We start from the raw sequence: 20,432 nt of genomic DNA on the forward strand, positions 1-20,432 counted from the left end.
GGCAGAGGAAGGGGTGGGGAGCATAAAGGAGAGAAGAGGGGTCGGCTTGGCCTGCGGAGGGGCCCCTGATTGCATGGGCCTCACCGTGGAGGCGGAAGGAGGTAGAAAGAGCCGAATCGCAGGCAGCCGTGGGGACGGGGTGGGGGGCAGTGCCTCCCCACCAGAGCCCCAGGAGCCGTCAATGCTAGTTTTGGGGCACGTAACGGCTTTTGCCCAGGGCTCCCAGTCTCATGTCCCCTGGAGGCCGGTGTGGTGGGTGAGGAGGGCTGGGTTTGTGAGGTCAAGCTCAAGAGCAGCCCGGGATCTCCCCACTTCCTGACACCCATGTTTGCCCCTCACCGGCGGCGACCTCCGCTGAGATGTCTTATAAGGCATAGCACCCTGAAATGTACCTGCAGCGCTGCCTGGAGTTTCCCAGTGTGAGCGGGCCACTGGCCACGCCCTCCCCGCCACCCAGCCCGCTGCCAAGCCACACCAGGCTTCTCAGCCAAGCCGTTCCCCTCCTCACTGCTGGCCTGGTGGGTCCGAGGCTGCTGTGGAAGCAGGGGGGCCCCCGGCTCAGGTCTTTCTTCATACCTATGGGGGGGTGCTGGGAACTGAACTTGGAGCCTCCTGCTTCCTGACCTTGGTAGGCGCAGGCCGAGGACACGCTGCGGCCCTGGGGGAGGGAGGAGAGCCTCTGAACAGGTGGCCCCCGGCCTCTGCCCAGGATGCTAAACCAGAACCAGCTCCTCACCCCAGCTGCCAGTCAAGTCTGGCCCTGCCCTTTCTCTCTCTCTCTCTCTCTCTCTCTCTCTCTCTCTCTCTCTCTCTCTCTCTCTCTCTCTCTCTCTTTCTCTCTTTCTTTCTTTTTCTTTTTTTTGCCAGTCCTGGGCCTTGAACTCAGGGCCTGAGCACTGTCCTTGGGTTTTCTCAAGACTAGAGCTCTACCACTTGAGCCACAGCACCGCTTATGGCTTTTTTCTATGTATGTGGTACCGAGGAATTGAACCCAGGTCTTTGTGCATGCTAGGCAAGCACTTTAACCACTAGGCCAAGCTCCCAGCCAGTTTTTATTTTATTCTATTCGTGCGCCTGTTTAACCTCTCACACAAACCCTCCGGATGCAAACCTAGATAGAGAAGGGACAGGCCAAGAGTGGCCCATGCACGCACTGTGTGTATGTGTTGTTTTGTGGAGCCAGGGTCTCAGTGTAACTGGCCTGAAACCCTACCTGCACCTGCCACCTCCCCGGCGCAGGTGCTACAGGTGAATGCTGCCACACCGGGAACACAGCCCTGTCTGTCTAGCCATTTAACCTTGTTTATTAGAGAGCAACTTAATCTGTAGCCTCCGTACTGAACAGTAGCTGGGCACTGCAGCTCACGCCTGTAATCCCAGCCACTCAGGAGGCGGAGATCTGAGGATGGGGGTTCAAAGCCAGCCCAGGCAGGAAACTCTGTGAGAGTCTTATCTCTGACTAATCGCTGGGAGTGGCCCTGTGTGCCGCCAGCGTGTGGGGGGAGGCGTCAAAAGTACAGTGACCTGACCCTGAGTTCAAGTCACACAGGCACACGTCCATTCACGCATTCACACACATACTGAGCGGTTATCATGACCCAGACGTATTCCTTGCTATCCGGGTCACATGCCAGCTGCCCTGGCCTGTGCATGGGGCAGGGGCGGAGTCAGCCAGCACCCTGTGAAGCTGAGGCCTTGCCGGGAGCTCTCTGGGAACCAGGCGGGCAGCCCTTGGTCTGGCCTGGCCTAGGCAGCCATGACTGTGCCCTGCAGGACCCTGCTAGCGCCCAGGGCTTCAAGGCCACCAACACCCCCCCCCCCCCCGAGTCCCCGAGCCTCTTGGCTCGGCCCTGCACCCTCATCCACATTTCTGGCAGTGGCTGTCCCTCCCAGAACCACAGACTGCCACTACACTCTGTCCACCTGACTTGGCTCTTGAACATGAAGACCTGTTCTGTGGATGGGAAGATGCAGACTCACCGAGCACTGGCATGGACTCCCTGCCAGGCCTCTCCCCCGGCTGCTGCCTCCAGGGGAAGCCTGGCTTTGCAGGAGCCCCAGCTTCCTGGGTCAGGACCCCCCCTCCACCCCTGGGCCGTTTAGCTCACGGTGCCCAGCAGTGGCCAGCCCGGCTGACTGGCCGGCCATGCCAGTGTCGCCCCAGTGAAGGGTTAAACAGGCAGAGACCAGGCTGGCCCATACAGAGGGGTGGCACTGACACCCTCACACTTGTGGAAACGGTCTGGGAGGAAAACATCCACAGCATTGTGCCTGCGTGGGGAGAGGAGGCTGCAGTGTCTTTAATTCCCGCCATACCCATGAGAATCCGTCCCGGGAGTGAGGCTGCAGTAAAATCTCCCGGTCCATGAGAATGGGAGGAAATTGAATCAGCAGCCTCGGTTTCCACGTAGTTATTCAGTCTGGGAAATTCAGTGGGCCGAGCGCCCGCATCAGCAGGGGACTCCTCACTCCTAGCGTTAAATTACTGTCATAATCGCTCAATTATTTCTTCCTTGTACTGTTTAAAATAAAAATCCATCACATTGTATGTTTTTTTTTTTTTTCCCAAGCATTTATTAGCTTGAGTGTTTAGGAAAATCAATTACAGCCAGTGAGGCATGGATTGATGAATGTTCTTGTAATAATTGTCACTTGTTAAGCCCAGTGTTCTTTTTCCTCCCCTCACCCGGTGCCTGGTTCCTCAGAGGGCAGAGGTGGCGCAGAGAGAGGCGGAGACCCTGAGGGAGCAGCTCTCGTCGGCTAACCACTCCCTCCAGCTGGCCTCGCAGATCCAGAAGGCCCCGGACGTGGTGCGTAGCCCCTGCCCACCGCCACCCTCCCCGCTGGGGCCCGGGGCTCGCGTCCATCCTCACGGGAACAGTCCACGAGGTCATCCATTAGCCCATCGCCTCCACAGTGCACAGCCAGGACCTCCCCAGCTCCCTCCCGCCCTGCTCCCCAGCTGCTCGGGGGCTCCGTGCTGCCCGTACCCCAGACCCTAATCCTTGCCTCTGCCTTCAACCCAGCTCTGTCGTCTCAGGCAGGGATTTGAAGCAAGCAGCTCATCGCCCTGAGTCTCTGTCTTTCCCTCTCTGTGAAAAGGAAATGTTACTGCCAGGCACAGAGACTCACGCCTGTAATCCCCGCTACTCCGGAGGCAGCCCTGGGCAAAATCTAGAGACCATTTCTAGAGACCATCTCTGAAAAAGCCAAATGGGCTGGAGGGTGGCTCGGGCAATAGGGAATCTTAGGCTCACACCCTGTAAATGGAGCAAGGCGTGTTTTACAAGGGCTCGATGAGACCTGATGAGACCTGCCTATAGCTTGCTCTCCAGCTTCAATATCCACATGTGCCCTGGAAGGGTGGCATGGCCCTGCCACTCTCTCGAGTTCCCTGCCCTGACGGCCGTAGGTGTCCTTTCCCTGAGCAGAGGCTCCGGGGGCCCCGTTGTGTCCTGGCTTCCAGTGGACTCAGGAACAATAAGGAATGAAATGGAGCCTAAGCAGGCACATAGGCAGGCGTGCTCGCACATGCCTAGAATCCCAGCTACTTGGAGTGGCAGCAGATGACCAGGGACCCAGGCTAGCCCCTGCAAAATGCAGCCTGACGTTCTATCAGACAAACAGACTAAAGGCAAAGGTCTGGGGGTATAGCCCACGTGGTAGCCTGGAACCCTGAGTTCTGACTCCATAAATAAGTGACTCCCATTTGTGATCCTTGTGTTGCTATGGCAGCCATTAGCCCCCATGGAACAGGGTGTTGTTGTAGCTTTATGTGAATGAGGAGAGGACACCCCATGGGGGACAGCAGGCCCCAAAAATAGTTGGAGCCAGTGGTGCATGGCTGAGATCCTAGCTACTCCAGAAGTTGCAGTCTGAGGGCAGTGGTTCTCAGCCAGCCTGGGCTTGAAAGGCCCTGGGGCACCGTGGCTCAGGTGATAGATGCCAGCCTGGAGCAAGAAAGCTAAGGGGCAGCACCCAGGCTCTGAGTTCAAGCCCCATTATGGGGACCAGGCAGAGTCCTGGGCCATGGCCGTCCAGACATCCCAGAAGGCAATGAGGTAGTGAGCCAGCGGCCTGAGCATGCCCCCAAGGCTGTGGGAATGCCATCTCAACCACTCTGGACCCACTCTGTGAGACACACTTGTGGCTCCAGCCCTGGAGTCGTTAACACATGCGCTTGCCTCATGGGGCACAGCCCCAGGGGATGCTGGGAAACAGATTCAATGGCGTGATGGGGTTTGGTCCAGAGCTGGGGGGGGGGGGTGGTGATGAGGGTCTTGCACACTGGAGAAAGGACAGGCGGACAATGTGTTTGGGTAGAGAGTGTCTATCCTCCTGTTAATTTTATCAAAGACAGTGGAAATGTCACTGAAATGTCAAGTGGTTCTGGAATCTTCTCCCACCAGCTCTGACTGGCTGGTGGCAGTGGTGGGGGGAGTGGGGGGAGGGTCGGCTTGCACTGGCTGTACCTGATCAGGAAGCCAGCAGGGGGCCAATGGGCCCAGGGTGCAGAGCCCAATATCAGGCCAGAGGAAGGAGAGGCCCGTGCTCAATCCACAGCTCCTCTGTCCCATAGACCGCTGGACAAAGTAATTTTCCTGGGTGCCTGGTTACCCAGAAGTGTGCTGAGCCTTGTGTATGAAACGGCCAGCACCTCGGCCCGGTGCCAGCCGTCACCTGAGCCCCGCCCAGGCCCGAGGGAGTCCATGATCCCAGCCAGGACCCCGTTTTCCCTTTTCTTGTGAGACAAGGTCTGCGTACATGGCTCAGGCCCTCCTGGCGGCAGGGATCACCCTGCCTCCATCTCCCGTGCGCTGGGGTTTCAGGCACACACCACCACACCTCACCTCGCATCGCTTTTTAAACTTGACACAAGTACTGAGCCAGTCTTTGTGAAGCAGATAATTTGACGTTTCTCCTTTTTAAGTGCCCCTTCCTCCATGTTAAGTATTTTTCAGGCGTTGGATTTTTGTTTTCTTTTTTTTCTTTTAATCACAACGTCCAATTGTCCTAAGACTTTGAACAAAGGCAGCCACGCAGGCATCTTGTACGTCCTTGAACGCTGTTGTGAAAACACAGACTGAGTCCATTCGATGAAAAGTATCTCTGCTTCTAGATAAGCTAAGAACGAATCTAAAACACATTGACTCCCAGCTCAGGGTAGAAAATCCATGAGCTCTGACGACATTCTCGATCACTGCTCCCCAGACCCAGCTCCGGTCCACAAGGCCCCCGCCCCCGCCCCGCCTCTCCAAGTCCAGTCCCCTGGCCTTATCTGCGGGCGGCCCGGTCATTCCTCCCTTCTGCGCAGGAGCAGGCCATTGAGGTCCTGACCCGCTCCAGCCTGGAAGTTGAGTTGGCTGCCAAGGAGCGTGAGATCGCGCAGCTTGTGGAAGACGTGCAGAGACTGCAGGCCAGCCTCGGCAAGCTCCGCGAGACCTCAGCCGGCCAGATCGCCCAGCTCGAGCAGCAGCTGAGCGCCAAGAACAGCGCACTCAAGGTGAGGCCCCTGGCCCTGCATCACCGCCACTGCCCCCGGGACGGCCACAGGGCCCGCCGCTGGCCCCGGCCTGGGCCTCTGGTGCCCGTGGCACAGTGGCGTCCCTGCCATTCTCTGCCCACTGCCCGGTCCGCTTTACAGCCCTATAGCTCCAGAGCCTGAGCGCGGGGCTCCCTGTGGGCAGCGTAGGTCCAGCTGGAGGACTCAGCTCCCCAGAACTCTTCCAGGACCACGTGACAGCCCCGTGTCCCCTGGGTGAACCCCTAGGCTGACATTGCTCCTCGACTGTAGCTCCGTGGCCTGGCGCCACCTCCCGCCCAGACACAGGGAAAAGGGTGCTGTCCCTCCTGCCCAGGTGGCCTTGCAAGGCAACCAGGCCCCAGGCTCTCCCCCATCTCCCACGCAGAGCGTTTCTCACACCAAAGCAGGACCACACCTCAAGATCGGAGACCGCAGGCCCTGGGCTCAGGTGGAATTCGCAGAGCACGACGGCCTGGGCTGCGCCATCAGAAGCAAGCCGCCTCCTTGGAGGCCAGGCCAAGGGAGGGACGGCCCCGGGTGTCCTGAGTGTGCGCAGAGGGACGTGGGACCCCCACATCCGTTCATGTGCACACTCAGAGGAGTTGTGACTGTTAAGGAGGCCAGAAACTGTGGCCCCCTCTGTAGTCCAGCTACTGAGGCGGGAGGATTGCTGGGCCCTCGGGATCTGAGGCCAGGCACTGACTCCCTCACAGAGGAGAGACGGGGCCAGATAGAAGAAAAGTTTTCTACACAAAGTAACTTTAGAATATAGTTAGAGTCTACAGTTTTGAGACAAAGTGTCACTAAGTAGCCCCTAAGTAGGCTTCATGTGGCGAGTGCTGGGATCGCAGGGGTGCCCTGCTTCTTCTCTCCTCATCTTCCGCACGCGCAACCATGCGCGACCAGGGCTAAGTCTGAGGGGCGGCGCCCCCTGGCTCCAGCGGCCCCCCTCGCTGATCAGCGTGCCCCATGAGCACTGCAATTCATTTTTTATTTCTAGATTTAATCTAATTTTCTCCTGCAGTAGCCATTGCTGACCCTGGGAAGCAGTACTATTAAGCAGTTTGCCTTTCTTCCCTTTTCTGTGGTTTCGGGGCCGTGCCCCGTGCTCCGGCATGGGCCCCCCCGAAGCCAAGCTTCAGACCTTCCGTCTTTCATCATGAAGCAATTTCTCCTAAATCAGTTAAAGGTTTTAATGTTTGCCTCTACAAAAAAAATGAAACGCAGTTTCACAAATTAATGTTCTTTATCCGTATCTTGGGGGAATTGTTTAATACTGCGCAGTTAATGAGACAATCCGACAGTGGTTCCTCCAAAATCACTGCTCCCCTTCTTTGTCTGATCGAATAATCAAAACATATCCACTAGTAACAAGGCTGCACTAATTTTAATTATCTTAACCCCTTGTCGCCAGGAATAAAGACACACACCAAAGGCCCAGTTCCCCACCACTGCACCACAGAGATGAGCACACAACCCCCTGCACCCCCAAAGGGATGCAGCTAATTGAATGAGAGGCCTTTCAGGGCCTGGGTCTCTGATGTGGAGGCAAGGGTGAGGTGACCAGGAGGGTGCTTTGTGAATGACACCCGTTACCTTGGCAACCGGACGCTCCTGAGCCCGCCCTCCCACTGAGTGAATTCTAACATTGCATTATGGCTCTGTCCACCGTGCTAGAATGTTGGGGTAGCTGACACATTGGCTCTCCGGCCCAGACACAGTTCCTAGCCAGTGAATCCCTGACTACAGTGTGACTCTCTCCCTCACTGTCATGGTGCTTGAACTCTGGGTCTGGGTGCTGTCCGTGAGCTCTTGCTCAAGGCTAGCCACAGGACCACGTCCAGTTTTCTGGTTGGTTCGTTGGAGACGAGGGTCTTTCAGCACTGGCTTCACTCCGCAGTCCTCAGATCTCAGCCTCCTGAGTTGCTAGGATGACAGGCGTGAGCCACCACTGGTAATTAAGTAGACGTGGAAACTGGTCTCAGAATGGAAGGCCTCTTCCTGCCGCTCCCGGCTGCTCTCGGAGGCTAATTCCACGCTGGTAATTAATGAAAGAGCTGACTGCCTTGACAGGGCTGCTATTTTTGATAACTTCCATGGCTTTCTGTCGGAACACTCCAAAATAGAGGTGGCAGAATTAGGCAGTCACCTGCAGCCTGTTCACCGGCACTCAGAAAAGAACAGTCCCCAGAGAAAGGAGTGACGATAGGGCTGGAGAAGGAAGACTGGTGGGATGCCGGCCTCCCACGCGGGAGTCACGGGCAGTGGTGTTGTATTCGACCGCCTTCTCCCGGCTGTGCATGCTTCCCCTCCGTCCCCTGCCGCCGCCCCAGGCCTGGGGAGCTCCACGGAGCCCCCAGTAGGGGAAAGAGGGCTACTCCCTCCCAGGGCCCACCGGGTGGCTCTGCCTGCTGAGGGGTGGATCTGCAGCCCAGCCCAGTTGCTTTGTGCCTGCCGGCCTCCGCTGGCTTCCATCCGTAGGGGCCAGGGAAAGAGCAAGCTCTCCATCACACCCTCCTCCTCCTCACCTAGAGTTTGTGCCCAGGCCCAGCCCCCACTGCTGCCCCTCCCCCAGGGCCCTCCAGGACAGATGCTAACATGAGGGCTGGATTCCCTGTGTGCTGAGATGAAGCCCCGGCTCCTGACCTCTCAAGTCTGACCCAGACCTGGAGATCTTGAAGTAGATAAGCCTTGTAGCCGCCAAACACCTGCCAGGTTCCCCAGACCACAGGGCGCACAGCCCCGGGAAGGCTACAGCGTGGGAGAGGCACGGCCGGGCTGCCGTCCCCCTCCACACTGGGTGTGTCCCTGCAAACCCATCAGAAACGGAAAATCACACGCACGCGCACACACCCGACCCCTCACCCATGCACCTGTTGAGTCCAAGTACGAGCGTCTCCCCCTTCCCTACCCACACCCCCGGCCTGGGAGAGACCTTGGTGACATCATCAGATGCAGCCCCCAGTCCTGCTTTCCAGTCCCCGCTGTGGGACCGCAGCTAGCGCTGCTCCCGGGCAGGGGCGCACAGAAACACGGTACACACCCGCTCCTACATCTGGAATTCCACAGCACACATGGCACAAGAACTGCTTTCATAAAAACTGCCGCAGGGTCTCCTGAATTCAAGTCGGAATAAAGACTTGAAAGCAAATCAGGTAACAGTGTCTCCTGCCTGTCACCCTAGCTACTCGAGAGGGTGAGATCTAGAAGATTGTGGTTTGGGGTTGATCGGGCCAGGAAAGTACAAGAGACTCCATCTGCAGCCAGCCAAAAACCGGGCGAGGGCCGTGGCTCCAGTGGTAGAGTACCAGGATGTTTGGGGTCCCAGCATGCTCTGTTGGGGGGTGTCTGATATTTGGCTGGCAGGGTGCTAAGAGATGCTTTTGTGGGGAAATAAAATCCTAGCCCTCCGAGAAAACCATTGTATAAAGCTGGCAAGAAATCTTCCAAGTGAGTGAGGCAGAGTAATTTCCGGCAGTGGAAAACACACAGGAACGTGCCAGTGGAGCCCGGGAGCAGGGCTGCGCCAAGAGTTGACAGAGCGGCTTTCTCAACATTAGATGGGTTCAGATTTAACACGGTCATGCAGGCCGACTGGCCTGGCAAACGTTAGGGGTTTGGGGGGAGCTAGTCAAACATAACCAAAAGCACACCTAGAATCCTTGCAGTCATTCCTCCAGCCTGGAATCCTGCCCCGGGCCTCGGGGCTCAGCTCCCTGTGAAGAGGTCAAGGCAGACATCCAAAAGCACCTGTGGTGCCAGAAGCTCTTCCCGCGAGGAGGGCAGAGCGCCACGCCACACCCAGTGAGCGCACACACGCTTCCAGAATGTCTTAGAGCTTGTGTGTCTGTGTGTGTGCGCCGGTTCTTGGGCTTGAACTCAGCCCGGGCGCTCTCCTTTTGCTGTTGTGCTCAAGGCTAGCCCTACCACTTGGAACCTGTCCAAAGACACCAGCTTGTAGCAGCAGGCGGCGGCAGTGACACCATCCTTGGGTCCCCTGGGCAGGGCTGCCACACTCGCTCTGCCCAGTAGAACTTCTCCACCCCACTTCCTACTTCAGGGCCACCCTTCCTTTTACACATGTCAAACCTCAGGTGGCCACACGCACGCATGTTGCACGCTCAAGCCAGGTCAAGCTGGAGGAGAAAGGAGAACACACAGTGGTGTTGCCATTGTGTGCTTCCATGTGTGCGGGGTCCAAGCCCTGCGCGGGGCAGCCACACGGCTCTGGACACGCCATCCTGACCCGTCCACTCTCAGACGTGGCGACTAACCAAACCTCTTCTGTTTTCAGCAACTGGAAGAGAAACTCAAGGGCCAGGCTGACTATGAAGAGGTGAAGAAGGAGCTGAAGTGAGTACACAGATGTCTGTGGCCTGGGCCCCCAGAGCCCCTGGGGTCACCCACCGACAGCTGGGCACACGGGGCTCACCGGGTGCTTGAGCTCCTCAGCCGCCCATAGCCTCACCCTGGGCACTGCCACGTCTTACCCTGCCCAAGCTTGGCAGAAGTTGTATGTTTCATGTATTTCAGCAAGTCAGGCACGGGGTACGTGTGTACAATCCCAACCAGCATTCACGGAGGAGAGACTAGGGGCAGCTCACGCCCAGGGCTGGCCTGGGCCACACAGGAAGACCCTGTCTCAAAACACCAAAGGCTGGGGACTAACTTGATGGCAGGTCACACACCCCCCCTGCCCCCAGCACATGAAAACTGGGTTCTGACCTCAGCATCACAAAATGAACCATGCTAATTACTATTGCTAGTATTGCTAATGTATTCTGATGTGCGCAAAGAAATATGGCCCCTACAGAAAATCATAAAAGTGGAGCGCATAGCCGGGTACCCGTAGCTCACACCTGTAATTGTAGCTACTCAAGAGATTAAGATTGGAGGTTCAAAGCCAGCCCAGGCAGAAAAGTCTGTGAGACGCTTATCTCCAGTTAACCACCAGAAAAGCTGGAATAGAGCTGTGGCTCAGGTGGTAGAGTACCAGCCATGAATAATTTCTTTAAAAAGGGGAGGAGGGGTGATGGGAGAGAAATGGGGACCAAGACACGAAAAAGGTAGCAGTGTTTGTGAAGAAATGCACCTTCCACCTGGCAAATATAATGTAGCCCTTCTATGAATTACAATAAAAATATACATTTTTAAACAATGCCGAGGACAGCTGCCAGGAGCAGCTTCCCCAAGAAAAATTAGATCTTGAAGGCATGCACCAGTGCTCATGCACATAATTCCAGCCACTCAGGAGGCTGCAGTCTGGAGGACTGTAAGGTGAGGCTGACAGGGCCCGGGTCAGGACAGGTCCAATTCCCTGCAGTGCTAAGGCGTCAGGACGGCCCGGTTGCTGGTATCTGCTGAATAAATGGAGATGGTTGTGTGTGCACTTTGCCTGTGGGTTCAGTATCTCCTGCTGGAACTGTGTGAGGAGTATTTTGGATTTAATTATGTTTTCTCCAGGTTTTGAAATATTTGCATGCACTGAAAGAGATACCTTGAGGACAAGGCCTAAGCCCGAGTGTGGCTGGTTTGTTTTGCACCCATCTTATACAGGCAGCATCACCGGCCTTTGGCAATGTGTTGGAATTTTCCAGTTGTGCCATCATAGCAACACTCAAACCGTTTCCGATTTCAGGTGTTCAGATGCAGACAGTTGGACCTGTATAAACCCAGAGACTCTTATCTTTTTCTGACATGGTCATCAAGGCACTAAGCATATAGTTGCAGGCTGGAGGCTTGACTCAGAGGGTAGAGCACCATTCGTGAGCAAACATACTGAGCAAGAGCACAGGGTCTGGAGTTCAGGTCCCAGTATTGGCACATGAATGCATGTGTGTGCGCGCACGCTCACGCACACGCACACACACACACACGAAGGAAAGAGCAGCTTGTCCTGGTGTCTCCTGGTGGTGATGATGAGTCCTCACCCTTGGAAGGCTCTCCAGGAAGGTGGAGCCCACGGCACAAAGTGCTCAGGAATGTGTGGGCTTCTCGCCTGGCTGTACCCGGCCTCGCTCCAGTAGTGGGAGGGACCCAGAGCCAGTTAAGGACACAGGTCCTCCCCGGCCTGGATGCCAGGAAGGCCCCAGCCAGGGGGCACTGGTATGGGTAGAGGGGGAGCCACACTTCCTCTCTCTCCCAGTGCCCAAATGAGTGCCCGTTCCACGCCAGCCTACGGCAGCAGCTGGGGGCGGGGTCAGGAGTTCCCTGGCTGTTTCCCTCGGGATGTTCCAGCCCCCAGGTAGCAGGGCTTGGGTGCTGGCACAGCTGCACTCGCCTGCTGGCTGTTCTGGAGACGTGATCAGATGGTGCCCTGGGAGATGACTCTCCGCCTTGTCTTCCAGCATCCTCAAGTCCATGGAGTTTGCCCCGTCGGATGGAGCAGCGCTGCAGGTACTGCCGCTCAGGGCCTTCCACCGGCCTCCCGCTCACGGGGCTCCCCTGCTCCCTCCCACGAGCCCCTCCTCCCAGCGCATGGCAGCATATACCATGCATCACTGCACCTGGGAGACTGAGGCAGGACAGTTACAAGTTGGAGCCTAACCCAGGCTACGTAGCAAGACCCTAGCTCAAAAAATAGATATGTATACAGAGAGAGAGAGAGAGAGTGCGCATGCCCAAGCCCAGCTCTGGTGACTCACGCCAGTAATCTTAATGATTCAGGAGGCTGAGATCTGAGAATCACCGTTCAAAGCCAGTCCGGGCAGGAAAGTCCCCATGAGACCCCAGAAAACCAGAAGTGGCATTGTGGCTCAGAGTGGCAGAGCACAACCAGGCACCGTGGCTCACACCTGTAATCCTAGCTACTCACAAAACTGAGGTCTGAGGATCGAGGTTCAAAGCCAGCCTGAGCACTAAAGACCTTGAGACTCTTATCTCCAGTTAATCTCTAGAAAAGGGGAAGTGGGGTTGTGGCTCTAGGGGTAGCAGTCGGGGGAGCTTTGAGCTGAAGAGCTTAGGGATAGCGCCCGGGCCCAGAATTCAAGCTCCATTACCCACAAAATTTATTTATTTTACCCACAAAATTAAAAAAAGTGGCAGAGCACAAAGAGCTCAGGCCCTGAGTTCAAGCCCCACAACCGACCCCCCCTCAAAAAAAAAAAGAAAAGAACAATAAAGCAAATGGTCTTTAAGGAAAGGGGTGGTATAAAAAGTGGGGCTGGGGCGTAGTTTTAGTGGTAGCATCTGCCTTACAAGCCCGTGGCCCTGAATTCAATCCCTAGTACTGGGCCTCCCCACCCCAAAAAAATGTTTGCCAAACTACTGACTATATTCCCATGAAATTGTGATGTCATTCTGGAAAGGATAAAGAGGACAATTTCAGGGCTGGGAGAGGTGGCTCTGATCTGGAAGATGAGTCCAGGTTAATCTGGATAAGAAAAAAAAAGAATAAAGTGTGTGAGATCTCTGTCTCAACAGATAAGACTGGTGTGCTTGTGGGAGACGGTGTAGGATAGGATAACAGTCCAGGTCAGCTGAGGCAAAAAGTGAAGCCATACTTAAGAAATGGAGCAAAAAGACGAAGGGTGTGGCTCACGTGAGCATTCCCCTACCGAGCAAGTATCGAGTTAAAGCAGCTGGGGTCACTTACGCCCAGTGGCTCACACCTATCATCCTAACTACTCAGAAGGCTGAGATCTGAGGATCGAGGTTCAAAGCCAACCTGGTCACAAAAGCCCATTAACCACCAGAAAACCCAAAGTGGCGCTGTGGCTCAAGTGGTAGAGAGCCAGGTAGAGCCTTGAGCATAAAAGCTCAGGCACAAGAGTTCAGGCCCCAGGACAAGTAAAGCAAAAGAAAAACAAAACAAAAACAAGACAGGTGTTTCAGCCCAGCCTGAGCAACAGCAAGGTCCAGCCTCTTTATTTTAAAAAGCCATGCTAGGTGCCAGTGGCTCATATCTATAATCCTGGCTACCCAGGAGACTGAGATCTGAGGATCAAAGCCAGCCTGGGCAGAGAAGTCTATGATACTTTTATCCTCATTTAACCATGAACAACTCAGAAGTGGAGCTGTGGCTGAAGTGGTAGAGTGTTAGTCTTAAGCAAAAGAAGCTCAGAGTTGGCACCCAGGCCCTGAGTTCAAGCCCTAGGACTGGCACAACAAGAAGTAAATAGATGAAAGAAAAAGAAAGAAAGAAGCCAGGCGTTGGTAGCTCACACCACACAACCACACAAAGGCCAGAAGTGGATCTGTGATTCCAGTGGTAGAGCACTAGCCTTGAGCAAAGGAACTAAGGCACAGCCCCCAGCGCCCCCCCTCCCCCAGTCCCAGCCCTGGGACTGGCACTAATTAATTAGTTAAAAATGATCATCTGGTTATCTGGCAAATACCATGTAACCCTTCTATTAATTACAATAAAAATATTTTTAAAAAAAATACCTAAAGTGAGAGGGTGGAGAAGTTCAAAAAGTAAATAAATAAATAATGATAGTCTGGGAGTGGTGGCTCATGCCTGTAGTCCTAGTGGCTCCAGAGGTGAAGATCCGAAAGACAGCAGCTTTGAGGCCGGTCCACACACCTGTCAGCAAGCCGTTATCCCGCTGCAGGGGATCTCAGCCCCTGCTCGAAGCATAAAACCCTACCTGAGGGGAAAAATGACAGCAGGAAGTACTAGAGACACAGTGGCTCAAGTGGTAAGCGCCTGCCACACAGACACAAGGCCGAGAGCTCAAGTACCAACCCCCCCCCCCCCACACACACAAAATGTTTTAATTAAAATTGAAAAAAAAAATTCATCTTGAGTAGCATCAGGCTTCTGATGCCCAGAGAGGCAGTGGGATAAATGAGCAGACTTACGTACATACATACATTGTGCATACGTAGGTACACACATGTTTTCGATTACTTTGTAGCTGCAGTGCTGGGGAGCTGGCTGTCCCATTGTAAGAAGCAAGCTCACCTGGGCTGAAGCTCACTGGATTCCCAGGGAGCTTGACTGCTTTCCATGTGTCCATTAAACATCGTGCAGGGCTGGGAGGCGGGCGGGCGGCGGGGGTGAGCCCACGCAAGCCCCTCTCTCCCCGCTCCAGGACGCGGCCAAGCCCCTGGAGGTGCTGCTGCTGGAGAAGAGCCGGGCCCTGCAGTCGGAGAACGCAGCGCTGCGGGTCTGCAACAGCGACTTGAGCGGTAGGTGGCTTCCAGGGGTCGAGGAAGAGGAGGGGAGCCCGAGGCCAGCTGGCCAGGCGGGCGCGCCGCCGCCGATGACCTTGGCTGACCTGGAGTGTTGGGGGGGGGCCGATGGCAGCGCCCCCCCCCCCCCAAGGATGTTGGCTTTCGGTGTTCTCCTAGTTGTGCTGCGCGTGCGACCAGGTGCGGGGCAGACAAGGCGCCATCTGTCGGGGTGTCGGTGTTTGAGGGGCTGCGCGGGGCTCGCCGGCGCCCCTGGTTGAGGGGGGCTCCGGTTTCTGCGGTCAGGCGTTCGCTGGGGCCGCGTCCCCCCAGTCAGTCCCAGCCTTTCTGTGCTCGTCTCAAAGTGATGGTGTCAGTGGTTGCTCCCGGCCAGTCGGCTGGCAAGCGCGTCTCGGCGGCGTCTGGTGGGATGCGTTGTGTGTGTTGCGCCTTCGCCTTCGGTCACACGGACTCGGCGCGGTCGCCGTGGCCCCGCACGCGGCGGGAGCCACGCGTGGTCCTCCCAATGTCAGCGCGTACTACGTGGCTCCTCGGGCAGGCCGGCCCTGCCGCCCCTCCCCTGTGTGTCACCGCTCCTGTCACTAGCAGTGTGGCCCTCTGGCGAGGGCAGTCTCCAGGCTGCAACGTACAAGAAAGGTGCAAACATGAATGCATGTGGCTTGTTCTGGGGGCCTCGTTTGGCTGACTCGACAAATTCAATTTCAAAACAAAACAAACCAACACGCCTCATTGGCCCTTGTCAAATCTGCACTTTTTGGTGGTTTTTTTTTTGTTTTGTTTTTTTTCCCTTTTGTGGGGCAAATTTGCATTCTGGTCTTGGTTTTTTTTTTTAATCCCCCCCTTTTGAAATCCCTCCATAATGCATTCTGTTTGCCCTTCCTTGTAGGGTCAGCCAGGAGAAAAGGGAAAGACCAGCCCGAGAGTCGGCGCCCGGGACCCATGCCGGCCTCCCCTCCTCCCCAGGTGCCCCGCGGCCCCGGGGCCCAGGCTTCCAATACTAATGGTACACACCAGTTCTCACCAGCGGGGTTAAGTCAAGACTTTTTCAACTCATCCCTGGCCAGCCCCAGCCTACCCCTGGCTCCTACGGGAAAATATGCACTAAACTCTCTTCTCCAGCGGCAGCTCATGCAGACCTTCTACTCCAAGGCCGTCCAGGAAGCAGGAAGCACAAGCATAATTTTTTCAACAGGTCCATACAGCACAAACTCCATCTCTTCCCCAAGTTCATTACAACAGAGCCCCGATGTCAATGGCATGGCCCCGTCGCCCAGCCAATCCGAAAGCGCTGGAAGCGCCTCGGAGGGCGAGGAGATAGACACGGCCGAGATCGCCCGGCAGGTCAAAGACCAGCTCATCAAGCACAACATCGGACAGCGGATCTTTGGACATTACGTCCTGGGACTGTCACAGGGGTCTGTGAGCGAGATTCTGGCCCGGCCCAAGCCGTGGAATAAGCTGACGGTCCGCGGCAAGGAGCCATTCCACAAGATGAAGCAGTTCCTGTCGGACGAGCAAAACATCCTGGCCCTGCGCAGCATCCAGGGCAGACAGAGAGGTGAGAGATGGCTTCGGGCCGGCGCCAGCCTGCCAGCTCGCCACGAGCCATGCGCGCGCGCGTGCGTGTATGTGTGTGTGTGTGTGCGTGCGAGCGAGCGAGCATGTGCCCCGGTATTCCTGCATTACCTCAGAGCCGGCCAGGTGTTCCACGTCCAGGGCTCGGTCAGCCAGCACAGGTGGAGACGGTCAGGCGTGGGAGAGCGTGGCCCCTCCGCTCGGGAGCCTCGACATCACCGCCTTGTTGAGTCGCAGGGAATGAGGGTATCGCCCCTGGCGTCCAGGGGGCCCCGAGGCCTCACGTAGGGAGCCACTCTGGGGTGCCAGCTCTGGGCACTGGCTTCTCTCCTCTTCCTCCTCCCCAGAACACATGACCCTCGGCCACCAGGCATCAGCTATGCCCACTAGATTTTTTTTTTCTTCTTTAGCAGTATGACCCTTACCCACCATAAAAAGCTGTAAAGTCAGTTGCATCTGCAGTGCGAGGAGAACCCTCCCCTTCTGTAGCACAGGGCTTGAGGCCACAGCCGTCCCTGGGCTGGGACTTCCTGCAGCCACATTTGCACCTCCCTGAAATTTAGACTCGGCCATGTTGACTGAACTGTCTGTGGATGGTTAATGTTCGCTCGGGGCGGCTCTCCCCGCTCTGCCCTCCTGGCCTGGCCAGAGGGCTCTCACATCGCTCCCGTACCTCCAGTTGCGCAGGAAGCCCTCAGCCCTTTCTTTAGCGACGTCACGCCCCCACCCCTGATTGTTTTGTTCTTACCACACTTGTTTTTCAACAGAGAATCCAGGCCAGAGCCTGAACAGACTATTTCAGGAAGTACCGAAACGAAGAAATGGGTCTGAAGGTATGTCTCAGGCAGGTGTTTTCCTTTGCAGTCAGTAAGCTAGGGAGGAGAAGCATGTCCGTTGCCAGGCACTGGGTTCAAATGTGCAGTGTGGTTCTGGCCTGGAACCTGATGGAAAAACAGAGCTAGTAAGTATAAAACAAAGCACGGGGTCGAGGCGCCCAGCCCTTTTTCCTGAGCTGCCTGCGCTCTACTGAGCCCAGTCCAGGCCCCCCTCCCCTGCCCCCCCCCCCCCGTCCCCGACCCCCGCTCGTCGGGAGCAAGCCACTGTCTCACAGTGTGCGCTGACAGGGGCAAAGCAGGCTGCAGCTTCCTCCGACTTTTAGCCCTGAAATATGTCAAGGGGCCCTCAGAGGGGCTGAGTTCCCGGCAGAACCCATTCTCCGCGGGCCCGGGCCGGCCCCACTGCGCTCCTCTGAGGGCGTCTTTCACGGGGCCTCGTCCCTGTGGTGTCCTTGTTTTTAAACGGTTTCATGTGGCGCTTCCTATTGAGTAAGGTAGTGAACGATCAAGAGGTCTGGCCAGCTTCCACAAAGATCTGGGCCCGAGGAGCTTCAGACAGCTGCACATTCACATCCCCAGGGCTCCGCAGGCTTTCTCTCCTCCAACATAAATCCCCAGCAAGGCCCCTGCGGGTGGAGGCTCGCCCCATGCTCCCACTCCTGGTCAAGGCCGCCTCAGTCCTGTAGCCTCCTTCTTCCCAGGTTTCCCCAGGCAGAGCAGTTGCAGGAAAGGCTTCTAAACAGCCCGAGCAGTGAATGTGAGGACGGGACCCCCGGCTGCGAGGCGGCCCGGCCCTGTGTGGGAATGCTGTGTCGGTGCCGTGTGAGTGGTGGCAGTGGGCGTGGGGCTGATGGCTCGGCCGTGTCTTCCCCCCGCAGGAAACATCACCACCCGCATCCGAGCCTCCGACACTGGCTCTGACGACGCCATCAAATCCATCTTGGAGCAGGCCAAGCGGGAGCTGCAAGTGCAGAAAACCGGTAGGGTTCCCACGGCAGCCGCTGGCCCTCACATCATTAAGACAATTGTCAGGAGTGTTCTGGTCAGCGGTAATTACATTTTTTTTAAATGGCAGTGAGTGGAGAGGAGCAGCTTTGTGACGTGCGTGGCTCCCTAACCTCAATCAAGAGTCCCCACCCCCACCCCCACCTTCTTAACCTAAAATAGCAGGAGATCTGGCTTTTGTTCCGTGGCTATGAGTGATTCCTGACCAGATGCAGCTAGGGGAGGAAAAAAGAAAAGAAAGGGAAAAAGTGGGCCAAAAATGAACCTGTGAAGTAGGTGTGATAGCACCCACCTGTAATCCTTGCTTCATCCAGAGGCTTCTGAGTTCAAGGCCAGCCCTGCTCCCTGGAGCACTGGGCCCCTCTCCTCCCCACCCCTCTGCTGGGCCAGACCCTTACAACCACAGCTGCCTAGCCAGGGCCACTGGCTGGCCACCATCCATCTTCCTTCACACCACTTGTCCCAGAGTGAGCTCTGTGTTCCCTTCTGGGGCCAGAACCGGGCTGGGCGCTGTCCTCCACCATCCTGCTAGGTGAACAGTGGACAAATGACAGCGTCCATTCCCTGTGTGGTTCCCCCCGCTTGGGGCAGCCGTGCAGGCTGGAGCCGTGCGGTGTTTGGAGGACTGGGGAGGCAGCGCAGGTAGCAGGATGCCCCGCAGTCCCCCCACAATCTCATCCTGTGTTTGCTCCACACAGCCGAGCCAGTCCCGCCATCGTCCGCATCCAGCAGCGGGAACTCGGACGACGCCATCCGCTCCATCCTGCAGCAGGCCCGCCGGGAAATGGAGGCCCAGCAGGCAGCCCTAGACCCTGCCTTAAAGCCAGCACCGCTGTCCCAGCCCGACCTCACCCTCCTCACCCCCAAGCTCCTGTCTGCCTCGCCCATGTCCTCCGTGTCCAGTTACTCGCCTCTCGCCATCTCCCTGAAGAAAACCTCCGCAGCCCCCGAAGCCAGCACCTCTGCACTGCCCAGCGCCCCAGCCCTCAAGAAGGAGGCCCCGGACGTGCCGGGCCTGGACCCCCAGGGCACTGCTGAAGCCACGCCGGGCGTCCTGCGCCAGGTGAAGAGTGAGCTGGGCCGCAGCGGGGCCTGGAAGGACCCCTGGTGGAGCCCCGTGCCGCCCGAGCGCAGGAACCCCGCCTGCACCGACGACAGCAAGGCCGAGGAGCCGGCGGGCGGAAAGGACAGGGCGGGCGGCGGGCAGCTGCGGGCCGAGCGCGGGCAGCTGCAGGGCCCTGCGGCCGCCGAGTACTGGAAGGAGTGGCCCAGCGCCGAGTCCCCTTATTCGCAAAGCTCAGAGCTGAGCCTCACCGGAGCCAGCCGCAGTGAGACGCCCCAGAACAGCCCTCTGCCCTCCTCCCCGATCGCGCCCCTGGCCAAGCCCACCAAGCCCTCGGTGCCCCCGCTGACGCCCGAGCAGTACGAGGTGTACATGTACCAGGAGGTGGACACCATCGAGCTCACCCGGCAGGTGAAGGAGAAGCTCGCCAAGAACGGCATCTGCCAGCGGATCTTTGGGGAGAAGGTGAGGGGCTCCCCTCTCCTCATGGCGTCCACCCTCTCCTCATGCCCCAGGCCACCCCGGATGTCCCTGATTCCATTTGCTGAGCCCGTGGTGGGCTAGGTGCAGAGTGGGCCTCCATTCTGTGCCCGCTTAGTCACACGGGCTGCTTTCAGAGAAGAACTCAGGGCTCAGGGAGGTTCACTACTCCCCCCCGGCCAGCAGGTGACTCCATCCGGGTCCGGCCTGCACTGGCACCTGGAGTGAGAGGCGTGTCTGCAGGCCGTTTGGTCCAAGGCCATGTACCCTGGACACATCTCAAAGAGAGACCCTGCCCCAGAGCTCAGGAAAGCAGGGCAAGACAGTGGGGTGAGCCCTACCTCACAGGACATCCAGGTCAAAAGGAAGAGACCTGGGGCCGGGAGTTTGGCCTAGTGGTTAAAGTGCTTGCCTAGCATGCATGAAGACCCGGGTTCGATTCCTCGGAACCACATACATAGAAAAAAGCCGGAAGTGGTGCTGAGGCTCAAGTGGTAGAGCTCTAGCCTTGAGAAAGTCCAAGGACAGTGCTCAGGCCCTGAGCTCAAGCCCAGGACTGGCAAAAAAAAAAAAAAAGGAAGAGACCCTCTGTGGAAGACAAAGCTAGTAGAGTGTCTTCTTAGCACAAGCCCCTGAGATGAAACCCCATTACCACCAAGATTGTTGAGGGCTAGGCCCCAGTGGCTCATGCTTGTAACTAGCTGCTTAGAAGGCTGACATCTGAGGATTCAGTCCAAGAGGCAGAGAGACTCGTAGCTGGCTCGGTGGCTCACACCTGTCATCCCAGCTACTCAGGAGGCTCTGATCTGAAGAT

General features: G+C 56.9%; 1 protein-coding gene across 11 annotated transcripts in view; it reads left to right on the forward strand.

Moving 5' to 3' along the window:
- The window catches only part of Cux1 (cut like homeobox 1), a 215,928-nt gene that overhangs the window by 152,824 nt on the left and 42,672 nt on the right, over window positions 1–20,432 (forward strand). For 2 of the 11 annotated variants that reach the window (XM_090324352.1, XM_090324350.1), the window contains exons 10-18: window positions 2,706–2,810; window positions 5,315–5,503; window positions 9,819–9,877; window positions 11,872–11,920; window positions 14,560–14,656; window positions 15,546–16,217; window positions 17,002–17,067; window positions 17,949–18,050; window positions 18,774–19,603. In XM_090324352.1, coding sequence (XP_090180478.1) covers window positions 2,706–2,810; window positions 5,315–5,503; window positions 9,819–9,877; window positions 11,872–11,920; window positions 14,560–14,656; window positions 15,546–16,217; window positions 17,002–17,067; window positions 17,949–18,050; window positions 18,774–19,603 — 2,169 coding nt within the window. The remainder of the gene's footprint in view (window positions 1–2,705; window positions 2,811–5,314; window positions 5,504–9,818; window positions 9,878–11,871; window positions 11,921–14,559; window positions 14,657–15,545; window positions 16,218–17,001; window positions 17,068–17,948; window positions 18,051–18,773; window positions 19,604–20,432) is intronic. The other 9 variants (XM_090324353.1, XM_090324351.1, XM_090324360.1 and 6 more) reach the window with 7 other exon arrangements.

The sequence above is a fragment of the Megascapheus bottae genome, chromosome 34 (genome assembly GCF_031878675.1).
Source record: "Megascapheus bottae isolate mThoBot1 chromosome 34, mThoBot2.hap1, whole genome shotgun sequence".
NCBI lineage: Eukaryota > Metazoa > Chordata > Mammalia > Rodentia > Geomyidae > Megascapheus > Megascapheus bottae.